At 42.8% G+C, this 24,233-nt stretch overlaps 1 protein-coding gene across 3 annotated transcripts in view; it reads left to right on the top strand.

The window, feature by feature from the left end:
- LOC119967748 (zinc finger and BTB domain-containing protein 8B-like) overlaps nucleotides 1–23,184 on the top strand; it is a 34,796-nt gene extending 11,612 nt beyond the window's left edge. For 2 of the 3 annotated variants that reach the window (XM_038800662.1, XM_038800668.1), the window contains exons 3-4: nucleotides 10,566–10,744; nucleotides 19,127–23,184. In XM_038800662.1, coding sequence (XP_038656590.1) covers nucleotides 10,566–10,744; nucleotides 19,127–19,435 — 488 coding nt within the window. In that variant the 3' untranslated portion in view covers nucleotides 19,436–23,184. The remainder of the gene's footprint in view (nucleotides 1–10,565; nucleotides 10,745–19,126) is intronic. The other variant, XR_005461063.1, reaches the window with a different exon arrangement.
- The last annotated feature ends 1,049 nt before the right edge of the window (nucleotides 23,185–24,233 follow it).

Genomic DNA, 24,233 nt, shown 5'->3' on the forward strand with positions numbered 1-24,233 from the left:
GAAAATTACCCAGGTATGTCCTGTATTCCAGAAACAGGACAAATCTAACTCAACCAATTACTGCCCCATCAGACTATTCACGATCATCAGTAAAGTGGTGGAAGGGGTTATCAACAGTGATATCAAGCGGCACTTACTCGGCAATAATCTGCTCGCTGATGCTCAATTTGGGTTCCGCCAGAGTCATTCAGCTCCTGGCCTCATTACGGCCTTGGTTCAAACATGGATAAAAGAGTTGAACTCTAGAGGTGAAGTGAGGGTGAATGCCCTTGGCATCAAGGCAGCAGTTAGTCGATTACAGCATTAAAGAGCCGTAACAAAACAGAGTCAGTGGGAATTAGGGGGAAACCTTCTGTTGTATTGATATCTAGCACAAAAGTTGATGGTTGTGATTGTTGGAGGTCAATAATCTTAGTTCCATGACATCACCGTAGGAGCTCCTTCGGGTAGTGTCTTAGGCCCAACCATTTTCAGCTGCTTCACCAAGGAACTTCCTTCTTTCACAAGGTCAGAAGTGAGGATATTCACTGCTGATTGTGCAACGTTCGACACTATGCGCGACTCCTCAGATACTGAAGCAGTCCATGTCCAAGTGCAGCAAGACCTGGACAATATCCAGGCATGGGCTGTCAAGTGGCAAGTAAGATTCAGACAATGACTATCTCCAACAAGAGAGGATGGCCCCATGACATTTAGTGATATTACCGCCATCGTATATCCTCCTTTGAATCCCCCACTATCAACATCCTGAGGGGTCACCATTGATTAGAAACTAAACTGAACTAGCCATTGTGGCTACAAGAGCAGGTTGACGTCTAGGAATCCTGTGGCAAGTAAGTCCTCTCCTGACTCCACAAATGCTGTCCACCATCTACGAGGCACAATTCAATAGTGTGATGGAATATTGTCCACTTGCTTGGATGAGTGCAGCTCCAACAAAGAAGCTCGCCACCATCCAGGACAAAGTAGCCCATTTGATTGGTTCCCCTTCAACAAACAATCAACCCCTCTACCACCAATGCACAGTAGCAGCCGTGTGAACTTGCCAATGCTTCTTAGGCAGCAGCCTCCAAACCCACAACCTCTACCATCGAGAAAGACAAGGACAGCAGACACGTGGGAGACCACCAACTGGAAGTTCCTCTCCAAGGCACTCGCCATCCTGACTTGGAAATATAAAACGGCGCTCCTTCACTGTCGCTGGGTCAAAATCCTGGAGCTCCCTCTCTAACAGCACTGTGCATGTACCTACACCTCTGATTGCAGTAGTTCAAGAAAGCAGCGGACCAGCACCTTCTCAAGGGCAACTGGGAATGGATAATAAATGCTGGCCTGCTACCACTGCCCGCATCCTGTAAATGAATTTTAGAAAGAAACTAACGTGAGTGGGTCTTAAGTGCCCAGCTATAATTTTAATGATCGATTCTAACACCTTCCCCAAAACATATGTTAAGCTCATTCTCTATAATATCTTGTTTTCTGCCTCCCTCCTTTCTTGAATAGAGGGGTTATATTTGTTACTTTTCAGTGTGAGAATGGAACCTTTCCAGAATCTAATGCATTTTGGAAAATCAACACCAATGCATCTACCTCATTAGCCACTTATTTTACAATCCTATACCGGACATTAGCATAGACCAATCCAAAAGCAAGCAAGAAACCCATTATTATTGATTCAGTTGTACTATATAGGATATAAATCTAGGAGATATGAGAGGAAATAATTGCTTTTTATTATCTTGATACTTAGCAAAGCCCCCATGTTTGACCTGTAGTCTATGTGGAATTTATCTGAGGTAGTTGTACAATAACTATAATTGATCTTGTGTTAGCCATGGTTCAGTTGATAGCTCCCTTGCCTCTGAATCATAAGGTCCCATGCTTGAGTCCTACTCTTAAGACTTGAGCACAAAAGTCAAGCGTGACGCTCCAGTACTGAGGACTTGCATTCTTTCATGTGAGATGTTGAAACCAAGACCCATCTGCCCTCTGGTGGATGTAAAATATTCCATGGCCCTATTTTGAAGAAGTGCATGGGAATTGTCCTGGCCAATATTTATCCTTTAACAAACATCACAAAAATAAATTCTGGCCATTATCATATTGTGGGAGCCTACTGTACAAATTGGCTGCCGCATTCCATATAAAACAGCAGTGACTACATTTGAACAGGACTTCATTGTTTATAAAGATCTTTGAAATATGTGATGATCGTGATAGGTGCTAGATAAATGCAAGGCTTTTTTTTCTTGGAACCCCCTCATGCTGTGCATGAATCTGTCTGTAAAATGCTGAGTATTTGTTTGGGAGCATTGGTAGTCCTCAGTTGTGCCTTTTGTGATTAAATAAACTTGTCAGTTCTCTTTTGTTGAGGCTCGCACATGAATAATGACCACTTCGGTGAGAAGATGGGTTTCACCTTTAGAATCAAATCCCAAAAAATAGACTTCACATTACTGCTGTAGCACAGAGAAATACAAGAGAGACCTTTGACTTTGTGATCATAAATTGATATAAAATCTTGTTTTGCGTATCAGTCTCTTTTTTTTTTTAAAGAGCATCACTAGGAATATCATTTTAAGCATCAGAATATTTAAATCGATGCAGTATGACAGCTGGTGCCATCGACACGGAAACCACATGTATCATAAGGCTGATTGTTTCTCTGCCAGTCAGCCCCATTCAGAAATCTAGTTGTCCCAACTGTAAATTACTTCAATATTTTCTCTTGTACTCTGTTGGCTTTAGGTATTTTATCTAATCCAGTTTTCGCAATCTCAAAAGAACTTGGCAATACATTTGTGTCATGCTGCTGTTGCAGGGAACTACCTATACGGTCCAGAAAGCTGGTATCCACACCCTGTCTGTCATCAAACTGCTAATAAAGACATCAAATAAACCACTATAATCATGACATTGAATTTAGAACAGACACAAGATGTTTGGGCCAACCAGTGCATGCTGGTTTTATCCTCTAAGCAAGGATTATTTCTAATCTATCTGCCCACCCTGTTTCCACAGCCCTTTCCTTCATCCGCCTGTTAAATCTATTAGAACATAGAACAGTACAGCACAGAACAGGCCCTTCGGCCCTCAATGTTGTGCCGAGCCATGATCACCCCACTTAAACCCACGTAACCCCGTAACCCAACAATCCCCCCATTAACCTTACACTACGGGCAATTTAGCATGGCCAATCCACCTAACCCGCACATCTTTGGACTGTGGGAGGAAACCGGAGCACCCGGAGGAAACCCACGCACACACGGGGAGGACGTGCAGACTCCACACAGACAGTGATCCAGCCGGGAATCGAACCTGGGACCCTGGAGCTGTGAAGCATTGATGCTAACCACTATGCTACCGTGAATGTTAATGTGGTCTTGCTTTAGTCATTAATTCTGGTGTTGTATTCCACAGCCTTAAAACTAGCTGTTTTTTTTTTTAAGTTTCCCCTGCTCTCTAAATGTATTGGTCTCCTCATTTTAGATCACACAATCATTGGAAGCAGTCTGCTGTTTCAACTCTTCATGATTTTAAGCATCCCATTAAATCAGGTGGTATAGGCCACCCATATCCAAAATGACCCTAGTTACATAGATATTTACAGAATAAAAACAGCCTCTCTGGCCCAACTGTGATAATGCTCCACAGGAGCCTTCTCCACCATCTTCTCATCTTAACCTGTAAACATTTTTCTTCTAATTCTTTCTGTCAGGTACTTATCTAGCTTCCCCTTTAATGTTTCTACAATGTTTGCCTCAATGGCTACATGTGGTACCAAATCCAAATTATCACCACTCAACCTTTCACATCTTTATATTTATATGTCCTTATACTAGACTGCATCTGATGAACCTGTACCCTGCAATGCCTCAACATTCTTCCTCTTGTGGAATCAAATACTGCACAGTAGCACAAGTGATTAGCACTGTAGCTTCACAGTGTCAGGGTCCCAGGTTCGATTCCCTGCTGGGTCACTGTCTGTGCGGAGTCTGCACGTTCTCCCTGTGTCTGCGTGGGTGTCCTCCGGGTGCTCTGGTTTCCTCCCACAGTCCAAAGATGTGCAGGTTAGGTGGATTGGCCATTATAAATTGCCCTTAGTGACCAAAAAAGGTTAGGAGGGGTTATTGGATTACGGGGATGGGGTGTAAGTGAGGGCTTAAGTGGGTCGGTGCAGACTCGATGGGCCAAATGGCCCCCTTCTGCACTGTTTGTTCTATGTAGTACTGCACCTGTGGTCTTAATTGGCTTTTATGAAGATTCACCATTACACTTTGGACTTTTTTATTCTATATTTCTTGCCATGTAACAGAGTTTTCCATTAGCATTTTTTAAATTGCCTGTCCACTTGAAGTGCTGCTTTTTAATGTCTTGATGACGCAGGACCCCTTAAAGCCTCTGCTCTAATATGGGGGTGGAGTTTTACTGAATAATATCACCTCACTGATATTGAATTTGATCTTTTCACCATCAAATCCATATCCCCTTACAGCCTCCTTGCTCCTCAGAATGATTTACTTTGCAGTTTGGCTACCTTGTCTAAATCGTTGATCTACGGGAATTAAAGTGATCTCAGAATAGAACTATGGGACACGGCTCCCTGCCTTCATCCACTATCAGAAGCTGCTGTTAAATTTTATTCTTTGTCCCCCTTTCTGATCACTTTTAACCAGGTTTGCTACTCTTTCCTTAATTTAATATCCCTTAATTGGGTGACACGGTAGCACAATGGTTAGCACTGTTGTTTCACAGCGCCAGGGACCCAGGTTCAATTCCTGGCTTGGGCAACTGTCTGTGCGGAGTCTGCATGTTCTGCCCGTGTCTGCGTGGGTTTCCTCTGGGTGCTCCGGTTTCCTCCCACAAAAGTCCTGAAAGACGTGCTTATTAGGTGAATTGCACATTCTGAATTCTCCCTCTGTGTACCCAAACAGATGCTGTAGTGTAGCGACTAGGGGATTTTCACAGTAACTTCATTACAGTGTTAATGTAAGCATATTTGTGACACTAATAAAGATTTTTATTATCTTCTCCATTAAAGTCTAATGTGGGACCTTGTTAAAGGCTTCTTGAAAGTTTTATATACCACTTCTGCTGTTTTTTCCCATCTGTCACTTAGTTCATTGGGGATGTGAGAAACATCATGTTTGTCAAACATGATTCCTCTCTCTATGTTGACTGGTTCTAATTATTTTAATCGAGAAATTTAATAAATTGACCTTTAATTAAAGATTTCAAAATGTCCTCTGCCACAGAAGTTAAATTGCGTGGCCTGTAATTACACTTGCTTTCTGCCTGACAGTGGCTATTGCATTGGCCGATCTTCTGTTGGCTAGCTAAAATCCACACACTAGGGAAATCTAATTTCTAAGCTCTGCTGTTTCTTTCCCTAGTTCTGTAATGTCCTCCTGTAACTGAATTAACTTCCCTCAGTGTTTTCCAAACTTTTTTTCCCGTGACCCACTTTTGCTAATCGACCTTTGCGACCCATGCTGGCTGACCTTTGCGACACATGGCACGTTCACTATGCGAAAGGTGAGCCTGCTTTGTTTTCACAATCTCGCTCAAATTAGATTTACAGGGGGGAGAGGGCAATGCGCATACCAGGTGCAAACTTCATCCTTGTGATAACTGGAAAGTCCTACCTCACACACGTAGGTCGTTGTGAAGGACAATAGCAAAGCAATGCTTGTTTTAGTCAGTACTAGATACGTGTGGGAGATGTTATTCACGAATGCGGGCAGCCTCACGGGCTTTTGGCATGTTTTTAATGTGTTATCACAGGTCAGGTATAACAGCGTAGTCTTTTCATTTGGAGTCAGCTGTAAGTTCATAATTGACTCTAGGGTTTCAACTTCAAAAGGAATTTTTCACTCACCAGTTGTCTTTCAAATTCTGAAACTTCTCCCCTCATTTGCCAGTACCTCCCTGCAATTAACCCACAACCTTATTTGCATTGGCACAATTGACAAAACCATAACTCAGGAAATCATCTTTATACTCCTTTTGTTCCCAAGTTAAGTTTCTTCTTTGTAGGCTGGTAACCAGAGGCCCTGGAACTCTGTTCAGGGCTAACACTAGCCCTGCTCTATCCTCCCCTGGACTCTCCTGAGGAAGCTCTCTCCAGCAGTTTCAGATATAAGATCCTGGCCTGAAGGTACTCGGCCTATTTGTTTCTCTCTCCGTCTCTTTCTTGTAACAAAAGGATTCATCTTCACAGTCCTTTTGCCTTGCTTTCTAGTAGCTAGAAAATGGATGAAGCTCTCCTCTGTGATTTTGGTGTCAAAAGTACATACCTGCAGGGCACTTGACGTCAACTGTGCGTTCAGGGTGTGTGACCTGCTCACTGCTGCCATTTATGGTATTTCTTCTTGTTTTATGCACACAGCCTCGTTTTGTTCTTATTTAAAAGGCAGCAGCGATTGGCATTCTCAATAAAAATGCTTGTAGTGGCTGTTGGGCACCTCTGCAATTGGGACCACCACGGGAATGCTACCACCCTCCCAACACCCACCCGCGGGTCATGACCCGCACTTTGAAAAACCCTGCCTTAATATATAATTAGCAATATAAGACCAGAAAACGCTGAGAATATTCAGCGGGTCTGGCAGTATCTGTGGAGCGAGGAGCAGAGTTAATGTTTCAGGCCTCTGACCTTTCATCAGATTCTAAAGGAGGAAATTATCATGTGTTCTGCGGAAAGATCTCGTGCTTGAAGCATTAACTCTGTTTCTCTCTCCATGGATGTTGCCAGACCTGTTGAATATTTCCAGCATTTTCTGATTTTATATAAAATTTCCAACATCTGCAATGTTTTGCTTTTGGTATCACATAATTAATTGATAATCGGGACTTGTGTATGGGGGCATGGTTTCAAAGTTTACAGATGACGTGAAGCTTGTAAATGTAGTAAACATAAGAGTACATTTCAGACAGAAATAGGCATTCAGGTGGCAGATGAAATTTAATGCAGAGAAATGTGTATGGCAGGGTGAATGGCCTTTTCCTGTGTAGTATGATTCTCTGATTAGAAGTTTGAAGTGATACTTTTTGGAAGGAAGAACTAGGAGAGGAAGTATCAACTCACTGGTACAATTTTAAAGGGGGTGCAGGAACAGAGAGACATGCGCAAGTCTTTGAACGTGGCAGGAAAAGTAAGTTGAAAGGGCTGTTTTAAAAAAAAAATACAGAATCCTGGGTTTTATGAATAGAATACAAAACAAAATGTCTGGTAAACCTTCATAAATCGCTGGTTAGGCCTCAGCTGGAGTATGATGTCCAACTTTGGGCACCACAATTTGGGAATGATGTCAAAGCCTTGGAGATGGTGCAGAGGTGATTTCCCAGAAAGGCACCGGGCTGAAATTAATGCAGTTATATACGGAGAAGGGTTGCTCTGCCTTTGGGCAGAGAAGGCTAATGGGAGATTTAATAGCGGTGTTTAATACACTGAGGAATTAAACGGAGAGGAACTATTTCCATTGGGGGAGGCTCAACAACCAAAGGAGACAGATTTAAGGTGATTGGCAAAATACTGAGGGGAGGAAATGGGAATTGTTTTTTACATTGCGAGTTAGAATGTGCTGCCTGAAAGGGTGATGAAAGTAGATTAAATAGTTACCTTCGAAGGGAAATAGGATATATAATGGAATATTTGCTGGGCTATGGGGAAAGAACATAGGAGTGTAACTAATTGGATAGCTCTCTTTGAAAGAGCTGCCACAGACATGACCTGAATGATCTCCTACTGTGCTGCATGATTCAATGGTTCTAATTTATTCTGACGTTTAATTTCATGATTTATCTTCTCCCCAATATCCTATTTCTAAAGTTCTCATTAAGTATCCCTGCCAATTTTCATATACCCTCTTGCTAACACACCATCCTTTCTTAGCAGGGAGCTTATCTTCTAACGATTCTCTTTTCACCAATGTACTTCAAGAATATTTTCTGGTTTGATTTTTACGATTCTCTTCGATTATTCATTGCATGAGTAACCATTCAGTCGCTTATAACCATTTTTATTATTATCATTCCTACTGGCTCCATTTACCTTCTTCTTCATTTCTAGCTTGTTTCTAACAATTCTTATCCATTGAATTGGGAAACCTGAACTAGTCTCCTTTTTGTAATGCTGTATGTTTATACTGCATCTTTGCAGTTCTTAAAATGCCATTTTTCTTCTCCAGTTGTGTGATAATTTCCCAAACCTCTGCTAGGTTATTCCTTCTTGTTTTTTGTAAAATCAATTCTAATTTGGCGTTCCTACTTTAATACTGATATTTCCACTTTTTAATGGGACCTTAAAAAGTATCCTATTAGGCTTACTGCATTTCATTAAAATTGCTAATTTGTCACTCGTACCTAGATTTAGCAATGTCCCTTCCATTGTAGGCACACACTTTAGGAAGTCATTCATTTTTTCTGTTTACTCCTTGCCTATCTCCCGGATTTATTTATAGATTCCCTCTTCTATTTTCCATCCACATTCAGTGATCGCTTGCTTTGTCCTTTTGATTATTAGAAGAGCTTTTGATGGTGAGATTCATTCATCAAAGGTTGTGCAAGAAATCCTTGTAAAGCTATTTCAGACCTTCTTAGTGACTGCAGTAAGCAAATTCCAGGTTACAGATCTGAGATTACCAGCACATGTTTTTCACCAGATATTTAACATGGGATTATGCAGGTGCAGTGCAAAGAAACAACTGTTGTTGGATCTTTGCTTGGTACATTGAAGGGGAAGATAAAATGTTTGGTCCATAGAGAGTGTGTGTGTGTGTTCCATTCCTTAATCTGCAGAGCTGTGCCATTGGTGATTCTACATTTGATGTATGTTACTCTAACCTTTCTTCTAAAAATGTATTGCCACCCACTGCAATTGGTAGCCCTCCAGCAACTTCCAATTCTTCAAATGTGAACCATCGAATGTCACTATTGCCAGGCGATAGTCTGCAGTGGGATGGTGAGGAGACTGTATTTTCCTGCAGGAGGAGGCACTGGATAATATCCAGAAGCTGGTACCCTGATCTGCCCTCCCCTTCTTTCCTTCTTTCCCTTCTTTCCTATCAGTAGGGCTGTTGCTAGTTGTTACTTTTGGCTTCTCCCTGGTGCAGGTTAACTAACCTGGCAAAAACTAGGAATGAAATCTGTAATGTAGTCTATATAGTCAAGTGCTTTTACCCCATGTATAACCCACAACTAAATAATATGCTTCTCATGATTCAGCAAGTTTATGCAATGAGTAATGTAAACATGGGAAGCAATAGTGGTGTGGTATTGTCACTCGACTAGTATTCCAGAGACCCAGGGAAATGCTCTGGGGACCCGGGATTGAATCGTACCCCATGAAATGTGAATTAAGTATGATTCACTCACGTGTGGCCTACATTCCAGATCCGCAGCAATGTAATTGACTCTTACCTGCCCTCTGGAAATTCCATGTGGTTCGAGGGCAATTAGGGACGTGCAACAAATGATGGAGGTTTGATCTCTAGCCTATATGGAATTAGGCAAACTCCATAGGGGTAACACGAAGCCATTATAGTTGCACTACAGGTTACAGGGGGTTGGAAAATGGCCGTGCTGTCTTGAATGACGTGCTAGAAAACGGTGTAGTTTTAGAATTTAGAACAGTACAGCACAGAACAGGCCCTTCGGCCCTCGATGTTGTGCCGAGCAATGATCACCCTCCTCAAACTCACGTATCCACCCTATACCCGTAACCCAACAACTCCCCCTTAACCTTACTTTTTAGGACACTACGGGCAATTTAGCATGGCCAATCCACCTAACCCGCACATCTTTGGACTGTGGGAGGAAACCGGAGCACCCGGAGGAAACCCACGCACACACGGGGAGGACGTGCAGACTCCGCACAGACAGTGACCCAGCCGGGAACCGAACCTGGGACCCTGGAGCTGTGAAGCATTGATGCTAACCACTATGCTACTGTGCTGCCCAGTTTTGGATGATCACCAGTTTGAACTTTAATAATTGATGCTCTGGTCTCGGAATGGTCTGTTGTCCTTTACATTGAGACTGTCACATGAATAATGTCCATTTGAGCTAAGTTACTGGCATCTTTAGAATTGTGCTTCAGCAGACAAATCAATGCTTTTGGGAGAGGAGTGGAGCAAGAAATTTAACTGGGAGGGGTAATTTAAAGTAAAATATTTTGTTGCATAAGTGCGGTTGCCAACATGCTTATGTAATTGTGTTGTGTGGGTTAATTCAAGAACATCCTTAAAATATGTAGCAAAAAGCGCAAATTGAAATTAATATTGTCTAAATTTTCAGTAGCACTTCATTAAGATTCTACGGAGACTTAACTAAGATTCAAAACTGTATTTGGATTTTGGGGTTATTACTGTCATATTGTACAATATTCTTGGGTGAACTGGGCATTGCATTGTCCCATATGGAGATTTATTCTTATGGATGCTTTCTAAATAAAATCCTGTCAAATTTATAGATTTTTAATCTCCATGCTGCCACCCCACTCCCCCCTCCCCAAATGGTTCGCCTGAGCCAGTCCATGCTTTAACACTGATGGTTTTTCTTTCTAGGGAATGGAATAATTGTGCCAAAAAAGATCTACAAGTGCCCGTTTTGCACCTACACAGCTAAACAGAAAGGAATCTTAAAACGACACATGCGCTCACACACTGGAGAGCGGCCGTACCCATGCGAGACCTGTGGAAAAAGATTCACCAGACTTGAGCATCTCCGAAGCCATGCTTTAAGCGTGAGTAAAGTTTGCATTTTCTTGCTTATGACCATCATTAGTTGAAACTTTAGCCCCAACCTTCACAATAGATAGGCTGTGATTGTGTCATCTTGACGCCCTAATTTCTACAGTTAAACTCTTTAAATTATATAGCTTTGGGTTCAAGGCTCACTACACAGACTTGAGTACACAATCTGGCCTGTCATTTGACTGCTGCAGTGCCGAAGATACCATCCTTTTGATATATTAAATTGAAGGCCTGTCTGCCCTGTCAGGTGGACATAAAAGATCCAAAGGCATTATATCAAGGAATGACATGGGAGTTCTCCTTGTTAATAAGGGGCTGGTTTAACACAGTGGGCTAAACAGCTGGCTTGTAATGCAGAACAAGGCCAGCAACGCAGGTTCAATTCCCGTACCAGCCTCCCCAAACAGGCACTGAAATGTGACGACTAGGGGCTTTTCACAGTAACTTCATTGAGGCCTACCTGTGACAATAAGCGATTATTATTATTATTACTTTTCCCTTCCCTCACATCTAAAATCAGATCATCTGATTATCACTTGCTATTTGTTGGATCTTGCCATATGCAAATTGACTCCCACATTTCAACAGTCACTCTTCTTCAAAAGTATGTAACTGGCTATGAAGTGCTTTGAGATATCCTAAAGTTCTGAATGATTAACTTACTGTTGCAGTGAACCTTAATTCTGTGTTTAGGAAAATGCTTTGTTACCTTGGTTTGTTAGCTTGGACAATATCAGCAAATATGTTCACAGGACAAAATGCATTTGTGCTCTGTCTATATGTTGTTTTCCTGTTTTTATTTCCTGCCCTTCTACATTCCAATATGCTGAGCTCCTCTGTTGAAGGCATTGCCTATTTCCTGGTATTCCATTTTCTTGTGCTAACCGTTGAAGCTTAGAATGTCATACCATTGTAAAGTGCTATTTGACCCATATCTTTCCTTCAGTGCTGCTGTTTGTTTCCATCTAGTCTAGTTCCACTCTAGTGCTTGCTCACTGGGCTAAATCGCTAGCTTTTAAAGCAGACCAAGCAGGCCAGCAGCACGGTTCGATTCCCGTACCAGCCTCCCCGAACAGGCGCCGGAATGTGGCGACTAGGGGCTTTTCACAGTAACTTCATTGAAGCCTACTCGTGACAATAAGCGATTTTCATTTCATTTCATTTCATTTAATAATCTTGCTTTAACAAATTCCTCTTTAAAATGATCTGTGGATTTGCTTCAGCGATATCTATCTGTGTGGAGTTTGCACTTCCTCCCAGTGTCTGCGTGGGTTTCCTCCAGGTGCTCCACTTTCCTCCCACAGTCCAAAGATGTGCAGGTTAAGTGGATTGGCCATGATAAATTGTCCTTTAGTGTCCAAAAGGTTAGGTGGGATTACTGGGTGCAGGCGTGGGCTTAAGTAGGGTGCTCTTTCCAAGGGCAGGTGCAGACTCGATGGGCCGAATGACCTCCTCCTGCACTGTAAATTCTGTGATTCGGTAGAAGACTGTATTGTAACCACCTTTTGGTTAAATACTTTTTCCCCCTAACTTATGCTTTAGTTTTTATTGATAGCCTTGTGGCGAAGAGGGGTTATTTGCAATGGAACAAACCAAGGTGTGCGGTGGTGGATCATGCACTGGGTAGGCCTACCACGTGGCACCCCCACATATCTAGCCTGTCCCCTGCCGCCTCCAGGGACGACACCGGGGGTGGCATTCAACTACCCTGGGGACCCTGGCCCGAGCCCATCTCCAGCACCCATGCCCCACATCAGAGGCCTCCCACCACCCACCCTCGGACTGGGCCTGCTCCTCTGTGTCTGGTTCAGGTCAGCCAACGCTAAGCAATTGCTCCGCACGCCTGCCGGCATGTTCTATCGTGACTGGGCCATGCTCTGGAGCTGCGCAGCAATGTCCGTGTGGCCCTGATGCATGGTTGCTTGTGGCCCTGCTCTGTACCCCGTCCACTGCCCGAACATTGTGCTCCAGGCCTTGGACCTCCTGATCCAAGGTCTCCACCACGTGCGCTACCCTTGCGGTGTTAGCCTGGGTAGCACGCTTGGCTGGCACTGCCTCCTGCCCCTGCAAGCAGTTGGACTCCTCCAACTGCACCTGCAGGCGTTATATATCATTGCTGACAGTCCCTCATGTAGTCCCCGGCTCTGCGCCTGCATCCCCAATATTGATGGGACCACCCATTCCGGAAGCCTGAGACCCTCTGGACAGCGGCTAGTCTCTGGGGTTGGGCCACCATCCGCTTCTCAGGAGTTCCTACATCCACCTGACGTACCACTGCATGTGTGTTGTGCGCACCAGATAGTGCCCCAGGAGCGTCTTCACTAACATACCCAACCAAGATGAGTGTCTCTGGGATGGTGGAGAGTGTCGGTGACAGTATTGACAAGAAGTCAGTGTTGTCCCCAATCTGTGCTCCAGGGTCTTGCGGTGTTGTGGTTGGGAGCGCGGGTCACCAGCAGGTCCCGCCTCATCGCTCGATTAGTTGTGTGGTTGCGACTGGGGGTGAGGGACTCAGACGGACCCTCCTCGTCGTTAGGTGATTCTGCAAAACAAAAGACAAGATGCATGGTTAGATCGTGGGTGAGGGTGGTGGGGACTGCCGCACGTGGCATAGGGTTATCGCTATTCATTGCGGGCTCACTTGGATCTCCGATGCCGACCTCTGTCTCGGCAACTGCCCCTCTCTGACCCCCAGAATGAGACGTGGGAAGCGCAGGGGATCTGCCGCTGGTGGCCTATATGTGCAAGACACCCGGCTTTGGCGGACGGTGTGGGTGTTGGTATCTGGTTCAGGGTGGGATGCGCGCTGACTGCTGGCGAGTGGGGTTCGATCGCCTCTCGGCGGTTGGGGAGGGGAGATGGGGTGCTATGGGGGTTGGTGCCAGGTGCACGGTGATGGAGGTGGCACACCCTGGCTGGGCTGGGATGTTGCTTACCCTTGCCCAGCACTGCCTACCGTTCAGCCTGGGGGGGCTGCCGGAGGAGTAGGGGGATTTATGGGTATGGCGTGTGTGGGACGGGGGAGGTGCCAGTGACACTGAGCTGGTAACTCACCCTGGCTGCCCTGAGGACGTTGTGCAGCTTCTTCCTGCACTGCTGCACTCCTGGTGGTGGGGCCCACGGCACTTACGGCCTCTGCCACCTGTGCCAAATAAATTTAATACACTCCAAATATTTCATAACCAGTTTTACAAAATGTTTAATTGTTCGTATATTAATGGAAGTATCAACATCAAATTGTTAAAACAAAATAAATATTTATGCTTTGATTGGACACCGAGGGAGTGCACGACTCTCGCAGTAATTGCGTGTGCTGCATCTTACTTCACATGGCCTGTTTTACGTGCGGGCCACTTTAGTCATACTGGTAGGAAAATAAATTCCCAGATAGAAACCAGCAGAATGTGGTAACCATGTGCATGGGCAACAGTCCGCACTCCGAACCTCAGGTCGCTGACCACTGCTCTAACCCCTCAACCCTGGAACCATTTGAGTAAATCTCCTGAGTACCCTCTTCATTGCCTTCATGCCCATCTATATTGTGGCTCCCAGAATTGCGCACACTACTCCAGCTGAGGTCAAAATAGTGTTTATGAAGAATTTGCCTTTCTGGCTGTTGTAGTCTTTATTATTTTTCTGTTTTGAAAGCCCAAGATCTCGTATGTTTTTTTAAAAATTATTTTATCAGTGTTACAAAGCCAGAGATCAGAGTGTGGACAGGGGCAAACCCCTAATCCAGATCCCCACCTGCTCCAAAAACCAATTCAAGTTGAATCCAATTCATGGTCCCCATAAGAGAGACATACCAGATCAGGCATTACACCTGACCTCGGCGCTCATCTTAGCCAAAAGGCCGAGAAACGATTCATGTTTTGTTAACTGCTTTGTTAGTTGTCCTGCCACCTTCAAAGATTAGTCCACAAGTAGCCCCAGATGTGTCTCCTCTTGCACCCCCTTTAACTACACTTAGCCTTCCATTCTCTATTTAAATATTTCCCATTCCTGATCGACACTTCTGTTTACTATCTTGCCATCCTGTTAATTTGGCTAAGTATCATTTAAAAAATAAATTATTTTACTTTTTCAGCCAATTCTGAACCTATTGTTATTCATGGATCCCCTGCAGTGCAGAAGGAGGCCTTCCAACAGAGCACTCTACTTAGGCCCACACCTCTGCCTAAGTAACCCATGCATTGATCATGGCCAAATCCACCTAACCTGCACATCTTTGTGATTGTGAGAGGAAACCGGAGCACCAGGAGGAGACACAGGGAAAACGTGCAAACTCAGCAGACAGTCACATACCAGAATCAAACCCATGTCCCTGACGCTGTGAGGCAGCAGTGCTAACCACTGTGCCATCATGCTGCATAGTTTCCCAAATGTACCCTTGCATGATTTCCATGTCAAGTAGTGGTTTCCTTCCCTGAGGTAACAAAATATTAACAAAGGAAACCTCCTGAAAATACTACAAAAGGGTTCCTTTGTTCACCATAAACGCTGTTCATATCCCAGTCTATTTTTGAACCAGTGTAAAATTTGCAATGTTAATGATTAATGTTTTTTTCTTTAAGTTGCCTACAAATGCAGGCTTCTGTTTCTTCTCCACTGTTTGACAGTCTATAATGTACTGTCAGTAAAGTTATTGACGCCTTGTCATTTTTCAGTTGTATTTATTTGAGCTACTTATTTAATAATGTTATCCAGCTTGCTACCTCTACCCTTCCTGAATGATCTATCTGCAGGAGTATTCAATTTCCCAGGCAAATGTCAGTGACTGCTATTTAGTCATAACTTTATCTTGATCAACCACTCTGTTCCACTTTTTAAAGTACTTTTTGTGAATATATACTTTTAGTTTGAGTTTGTTGGGCTGACAGTTATTATAAAAAGATTGAAAGAGGAGAAGCAGGACAGGATAATAAACAAGTGCCCATTCTACATGTGTGACTCAGCAGAACTCGCTGGTTATTTGACAGTATTGAGCTTCATAAATGGTCATGGTCCTGTTTTCAGTTGCCCACATGAACTTTCTAGCAAGAATTACTGGATAGTGACGAGGTGTAGGTACCTCGCCCATTATTTTTATCTAGATGGGTGCTGTTAATAACAGCAAACGGGATTATTATTTAAACGATAAAATATTAAAGCATGCCGCTGTTCAGAGAGACTTGGGTGTGCTAGTGCATAAGTCACAGAAGGTTGGTTTACAAGTGCAACAGGTGATTAAGAAGGCAAATGGAATGTTGTCCTTCATTGCTAGAGGGATGGAGTTTAAGACTAGGGAGGTTATGTTGCAATTGTATAAGGTGTTAGTGCGGCCACACCTGGAGTATTGTGTTCAGTTTTGGTCTCCTTACTTGAGAAAGGACGTACTGGCGCTGGAGGGTGTGCAGAGGAGATTCACTAGGTTAATCCCAGAGCTGAAGGGGTTGGATTATGAGGAGAGGTTGAGTAGACTGGGACTGCACTCGTTGGAATTTAGAAGGATGAGGGGGGATCTTATAGAAACATTTAAAATTATGAAGGGAATAGATAGGATAGATGCGGGCAGGTTGTTTCCACTGGCGGGTGACAGCAGAACTAGGGGACATAGCCTCAAAATAAGGGGAAGTAGATTTAGGACTGAGTTTAGGAGGAACTTCTTCACCCAAAGGGTTGTGAATCTATGGAATTCCTTGCCCAGTGAAGCAGTTGAGGCACCTTCATTACAAGTTTTTAAGGTAAAGATAGATAGTTTTTTTGAAGAATAAAGGGATTAAGGGTTATGGTGTTCGGGCCGGAATGTGGAGCTGAGTCCACAAAAGATCAGCCATGATCTAATTGAATGGCGGAGCAGGCTCGAGGGGCCAGGTGGCCTACTCCTGCTCCTAGTTCTTATGTTCTTATGATACCAATTGTGGTATCAGGTTTTGTGCTTGTTGTCTGCACTTTTCTTCAGAAATAGTTTGGGAATTAGTTATGTTTCTTTCTTTAGAAACAGTTTGGGAATTAGATATGTTTTAGTGTTATGTTTTAAAACAAAATTCTCACAGTTTTTAATAAAAAGGCACTGACTTCAGGGGTTGAAATTTTGAAAGTTGATGATCTAGATTGTAGAATGTGATGGTTCACTGTTTCGTCAAGCTGAAACTTTGAGGGTCAGTTGTCTCACCCAGGTCTATTAAACCTGTGTTTCGGAAAGGAGGTGGGGGGGAGGTTAATTTAAATAGCACTAATTTCTCCTCTCACCATCCATACAGAAACAGAAAGGTGTTTTGATTTGTATCTCTTCTAAGTGGTGCTGTATTTCCCAACCAGGTGATAAAGAGAGAGATAGAGAAAAGAAAGGTTTACTGTACAGAGACCACAGAGAGAATAAATATTGTTCACTTGGGTTCCAGAGTGCTGAACCAAAGTCCAATCGGGTATTCCTGCACTGAAGTCAGTGCGCTCAAAACCAAAGCTGAATAATTAACTTTTCCGATGGTGTTGACTTCACACAATGCGATAGGCATTCAGCAATCAATCAGTCTTATAGGCAATAGTACAGACTTCATGGAGCCAGGTGGCCATCCTAGAGTTACTACGGTGTGGCCTGTTAGTCAGATGGTGAATAGCAGACTGACGAATGCAGTTCAGCAAGGCAACAATACCTGTTCCACAAGCCAGAGGCCCATGTCACATGACCTACCTCTCCAATCGTCCTTTGACAAAGGATGTTTGTCCAGTGATTGGAAATTGGCTTTGTGTTCCAGGCTGCTAATGTCTCAACTCTTATTGGCTAAAAGGAATTTTTGGGAGACTTTTGTCTCGGTAGACAATGTACGGACTGGATCAGCAACATGGGGGGAGTGGGGGGGCGCACTTCAGCCAAGCAAAATGTCCACTATGGCACCCATCTGCAGAAGCCACAGGTTCGCGCCACCTTTAAGTGGTGGAGACAGGATGGGGGGACACTGACTGGGGCTTCCACACAGAGGACAGGCTAGCGATCTTAGAGGAACTGACAGAAAATCTACAACTATCCAACGGGAACAAACTGCGACATCTACAGGTAAAGAGCTTCCTCCGCATGGAGAGGACAACATGCCCACGGACCCCGAGACACACAATGTTAGAGGAACTACTGGACGCAGGCACTCTGGGAAGGGGGAACTGCGGGGCCTGTATGGACGACTACTATGTATGTGTAGTAAAACAACTTGACCAGTAATATCTGCTGCTTCTTGTTTAAAAGTTTCAGTCTGCCTTCAGAAAATTAGAGCAATGTGTATGGAAAGATACAACATTTAGTTCAGTTCACCAGTTTCTATTGCTGAGGGTTATATAACAATGGTTTATAGTTGGATATTGGCAGTATGAGCACAAACGTGGACTGTCGTGGGCATGACAAAACGTCCAGAGTATCTAGAAAGGCCTTAACAACGCCTGCCCTGTTGTACCAACTAACCCAACATAGATCAAGAATCCTTCAGGCTTGGCTGTACACTGCCTTTACCATCCGAGGCATTGGGGCAGCTTGTGCTTCCTTCTACAACAAAGCTACAAGTCTAGTGAGTGAGTACTTGTGCAGGCAGGACTGGGATCAGTACCCTCTGTTCATGCCAGTTATTTTCTGACCCAACCTGTAGCTAAACAGCTGAGTCTGCTTTATTTACCAAAGCCATTCAGAAATGATGTGTTCTATTTTTACAGTATCCTATTTTTACAATATCCTTGGAAGTAATTTGATTTTGAACAGCTGGTATAAAAGTGTTAGATATCTTTTTTTTTAATGTGTACTGACAAACCAACATGGCACTGTTGTTTTCAGCAATTCTGCATTTGTTGGTTGGACCAGTTCCCTACAGAGTGGTAATTTCTGCTTTCAGTTCTTTAGAATAGGGTAATGACTTGAGTGACAGTGTTAGTGTTATATCACCAATGGAAAAACATTTCTACTTGACATAAAAGCTCTCAAGCAGCAAGACTAACAGAATGTTGAAGTGCATTACCCTTCAGTTTAAACATTGGTTGTCAGCAACATGTAAATTTGCTGTGTCCTTTGGACAAATGCAGGAATCTATTGGTGACTGTTGCCACTTTTTCAGTAGTCTGTAGGCCACACCTGGACCAATTGCACTACCACAGACCCTGGGTTACTAGTAAATGTATTGGTTGCTATCCAGTTCTTCCTTCAGATTGGGTGTGATTCATAGTCTCTGACATAAATGAGACCTTTACTCAATTGTCCAGAAATATCTATTTAACCGTTTGTTACAACAAATATTGTGACCTGGAGGTTAACATTATTTTTTTCTCACTTTGAAATCCTATTGTGTTTCATTTGATTAAGACATCTTTGTATGGTCAAAGGTTGAACTATACATTTTGAATTCCATCTCTCTCAGGTACATCGTTCGAACAGACCAATTGTCTGCAAGGGATGCAGGAGAACATTTACCAGCAACCTACAGCATGGTGCAAGGCGGTTTGGCCTCTGTGATAGCTGCACATGTGTGATGACCACCAACGAGGAAACGTCACCGGTCAATCTGAGCCAGACTGAGCAAGTTTTGGAGACCCAGGAGAAGGAGGACAAAGAGGCCAACTGGCCTGTGTACATAGAATCAAGTGAGGAGAATGAGTCTGCTGGAGACAATGTGGATGACAAGCAGCAGATTCAGAGAAGCTTGACAGATGGTGAAGGATTTATTTAGTGCTACCCTTAACTATCTCCTCTGCAGGCAGTTTGCAAATACTCCCTTAGCATCATGTTGAACAGATGCAGTTATGTACCACTGTATATAGTTGGAAACCTCAAGGCCAAAGAAACTCCAGCCGCTACAGATCCCCCATTGATTTCTGAGTCGGATATGAGCAGTTTTAAAGAACCTCTATCCAAGGAGTTCATTAGGAGGTCAGTTAACTGGAGAGAAGAATGCTACAGAATGCCTGTCGATTTGAATGGAGGAAGCTGAGAAGCCTCTTTCTGTGACAACTTCTCAACTGGAAAGAGCCAAATATCTGCTGGTAAAACCAAAGTGAAGTCTTCTGCAGTAGCAGAAAATCGAGAGCCAATTTCTGTTCAGCTTTTGTTGAGTATTTCTGTTTGTGAGAAATACTTTATTTTCTTCCCAAACAATATTCTAAACAAATACAACCAAGCTGGAATAATTCTACTGTAAGCCACTTGTTATGGGAAAGTAAACATTAATAGTTAGTAAAAATCAGTGGGCTGTGCCACTGAAAAATCACTTAGAATTTCAAGATCAAGCAGCTTGAAATGCTGTGCATTGAATAACTATGTACATAAAGTTATTTTTTTTTAAATAGCATTAAAATATGGTAGTCTTGGTGTATTGAAGTATTCACAGTTGGTTAATATGTGGATGTGTTATAGCTTATACAAAATGGATATTGTGTTGGTGTTCCTATGGTTGAGTAAAATCTGTTCTCTTAGAATTATTTTTAGGGGCCAAAAGCCAGAACCACTGGATTTCCCAGCCCTCTGTGGGACTCTGAACATTATTTAACCAGGATATGGCACAGGCGGAAGGAGGTAGGATGGAGTCCAAAAAAAACGAGGAAGGCTCTCCAGCACTTGACTATGTATTTATGATAATTGTATCCATTCTCATTTTTGTCTGTTTTTATTTTTTTTATTGTGTGATTAAATTTATTACCCATTCCTGGCAGCCTACAGGTTTGGCTAAACAGAGGTGGAAAATGAACAGCTGGAATGAGAAGATTTTGATGAACCCTATTCTTCACTTTTGGAAAGTGAAATTCAAGGGCTAGAAAATAGTATTTAAAGAAAACTTGTCCGACAGGAAACAAAGCCGAAACTTGTCTGTTAGAAATGCATCAGAACTGCTTTAAACTGCAATAATTTTTTTAATTTACATTTGACCTGTCTAAGGAGTCAAGTAGCAGACAAAACTGCTCATTTATAAAGGAATCCTCAACTTTGTCTAGTAGGTTATATTGCTGTTTGCTAGCCCTGGCTTGATAAACTGTCATTGTATTATGTTGTATAATGGGGTGCTGTATAATGGGGTGGAAACAGTGTCTCTATGTCCCGTTGACATAATTGTTCCTTTGGTGTCTGATCATTTCAGTTGGTTTGGGCACTGTTTTAAAGTTTTATCTTAAATTACTTAGTAGATGTGATTTTAATGTACATGTGCATGTTGTAAAGTTTGTTCTCAACTATACTGAAACTAACATTGTCCTCGCTGACTGGGAACAGAGAATCCTGTTAAATTTAAATCAGAAGGCCAGAATTATATAGCCGTGGGCAGTTATCTCAAAGTATTAAAGCTATTGATTAATAACCAATATTGATTCACCTTTCTCTTCAACCCCATTCTTAGTGGTTTCAAGTATATTCCTCCCTGCATAAGATCTTTGCATCATTCATCTGTGACCGATCAAACTAGCTCCGAAATTTATCTAGTGGCACTTTGGAGACAAACGGGCACATGCACACAAGCAAACCCTCCTTGTAGATATTCTTTTTTACTTGTCAGCTATCCAAATTATACAAATAATGTGTTGGACTAATCAGTGCCCCTGGCCGCTTTCTGATCCCTCTTTTAATAAATTAGAGTACCCAATTAATTTTTCCAATTATGGGGCAATTTAGCATGGCTAATCCACCTAGACTACACATCTTTGGGTTGTGGGGGTGAAACCCATGCAAACACGGGGAGAATGTGCAAACTCCACACGGGCAGTGACTCAGAGCCGGGATCGAACCTGGGACCTCGGTGCCGTGAGGCAGCAGGGCTAACCCACTGCGCCACCGTGCTGCCCAACTTTCTGATCCCTCTTAAAAGTTGAGATTAAAAGGGATCTAGTGGTGAAGTGAGTTAGCACTCTGGTCTTTTAATTCAGGGACCTGAATATTAAATCCAGCCAGAGTGGTGAGATAAATCTGCTCTATCTTGCAACTGCTCTAGTTACCTGTAGGTTTGAATACATTGCATGAATTGTTCTTAATTTATTGGCATTCCTATTTAGGCCAAGACATGGGCAGTATGGGAGAAGTTACACTTGCGTTAGCTGCAGCTAAAATTGGGATTAAATGTAGTCTGGTGGAGTACAAATTAAATGACCTCTGCAGCTGTTGGGTAGAGCCAAGGTAAAGCTATAATGTGGGAGGGGGTTGGCTAGCTCAGTTGGTTGCACAGCTGGTTCATCATGCGGAGCAACATCAACAGCGTGGGTTCAATTCCTGGACCAGCTGAAGTTACTCATGAAGGCCTGCCTTCTCAACTATGCCTCTCACCTGAGATGTAGTGGCCCTCAGGCAAATCACCACCAGTCAGCTCTCGAAAGGGAGAGCAGCCTTTGGTTCTTTGGGACTGTAGCAACATATAGGAAGTGAGAAGAAATATCTGATGAACCCCTGTGCTGTGGCTAGCAATATTTTCAGTACTGGAAGCAGATCAGCAACAGTTAATCAATCCATGGCCAAAAGAGACTGACCCTGGAAAAAATTAGATCTCGCATTGTTGGTGCAAAATAAAGGAAGCTTTACCAGTAACTGACCCATTTGATGCCAATACAGAGTAGGAACATGTTCTATTTCAAAGATCCCATACAACTTCAAACTCAGCGGAAAAAAAATGTTTCCAATCTGAAATTGTGGCTGTGTTAAATTGCCCGTACAAATTCTCTGGATAGTCTTTATTCGCAGGACCATATTGGTTGAGGCACCATATTTGGCATCGCAGAATTATGAACACAAGTGCAGTATTTGGATTGTTTGACAGTCAGCTGCTGGTAGGAAATGGAGGATGAGGGGAAGAAAGGGGCGGGGGGGGTGGGGGAGGGGGGGGGCAGGGAGCAGGACAGCTGAAATATTCTTTATTCTTGATGATCTTCTAACGATTGAAAAACTGAATGTAATGTTTTTGATTCATGAGCATTCATCTCCAATGTGGACAGTAGCATATTGCAAATGAATAAGCACTCTCTTTTTCTACACAGGCTGCTGAGAGTAAGGCAGAATTGAACTGTGCTCTGAAACAAATATAGGATTTCAATTGTTGTGTCGGAACATAACCCCCTAGTTCCTTAATTGAAGCACTTTCCACCCCATTGGATGACACCATAACATTCAAAGATGTAAAATGGCTAATGTACTGTTTGAATGTTTGATTAAGTTTTAAGATGTAACTTAAAAATCTTTGAAAAGCAATTCTGTCTCAAAAATAATGTAATTACAAAAATGCATGAATTAGAATCTTGTACAATTTTTAAAAAATTCTATATTCTGAATTAATGTTAAAAGGAGTGTTCCTTTATAGTAGAGTTACAGTGGTATTGAGTGTTAATGTAGCAATATCACTGCTCATGAGTAGAAATATTATCTTAATACAAAGAAAGGGATTTTCTTTGTGTCTTCCTTAGCCCTCCCATTTTGCAATCTTCTGGAGAATAAATGGAATTGATAGCTGTATGATTACTGTGTGTTCTGAAGCCTGCCAGCTGAATTAATTAAGTCGGTGACAGTAAGCTCCCTGTTGCGGTAACTGATGCTAGGTGAGCTCTAATTGGTGATAGAACTGATGGAATTCAGGGTGTATAGCTTTTTCTAGATATAATTAACATTTTTTTTTCTTCTGGTTCAGTTTTTAAAATATATTCTCTTTCGGGCCCTAACTTTCTACCTCTGGATCACATGTTACAGTGCTTTGTTTCCTGTCCAAAATAGCTCAACAGACATCTTCCCAGGTTCCTTCCATTGTTGCTGCTCCTGAGGTGGCTGCTGGGATGTCTGCATGAGTAGCTTGTGGTGTCCAGTCATATTTTTTCAAAAGCGCTTTGCCTTCTCGCCACCCCCCCCCCCCCCCCCCCCCCCCCCCCCCGCCCCAGCAGATCAGAAACTTCCTCTATGGGGATTCACAGATTGAAAGGCCACATTCCACCACTTTCTGTGGTGGTGTTGCACCACTACACTGCCTATGAAAGATTTTTCAAAAGGAAGATGTAGTTAAACAGGATTGATTGCATCTTTTAACTGCACAAATTGTTTTTTTTATGATGGCCTTAGCACTTTTGGCAGTAGCAAAGATGCTGACCCCGTCATTTTTTTGATTTGGTCGTAATGTGCACTTTGAGCTGCAATAAGTTTTCTGATCATGATTCAGTTCACCATTGTCATACCGGTAAACCAATTTTTAGATGATGCAGGGCAAATTGCAAAGTTTCTGCCATTGTCATTGCTATTGTGACTTGGTAAACACTTTTGGTGCAAACTTGTTGCTGCTGAGCATCTGTTACCCTTTGAAGAACATTTGATTTTTCCCTTTATGTTTACTGAACCATGTCTATTTTCATGCTTCCGCGTTGAATTTCACAGATGGCGGTCCTGTGGACACTTAAGTGTAAACTTTCCAATAGATGCAACAAAATTATAAAATTAAGTATTTTATGGCCAACCAATAAAATGGCAATTTTTTACAACTACATTTTTAGGTGATAATTTAATAACTATTTTTTAACTGT

Source organism: Scyliorhinus canicula, chromosome 1 (assembly GCF_902713615.1).
Source record: "Scyliorhinus canicula chromosome 1, sScyCan1.1, whole genome shotgun sequence".
In the NCBI taxonomy this organism is placed as follows: domain Eukaryota; kingdom Metazoa; phylum Chordata; class Chondrichthyes; order Carcharhiniformes; family Scyliorhinidae; genus Scyliorhinus; species Scyliorhinus canicula.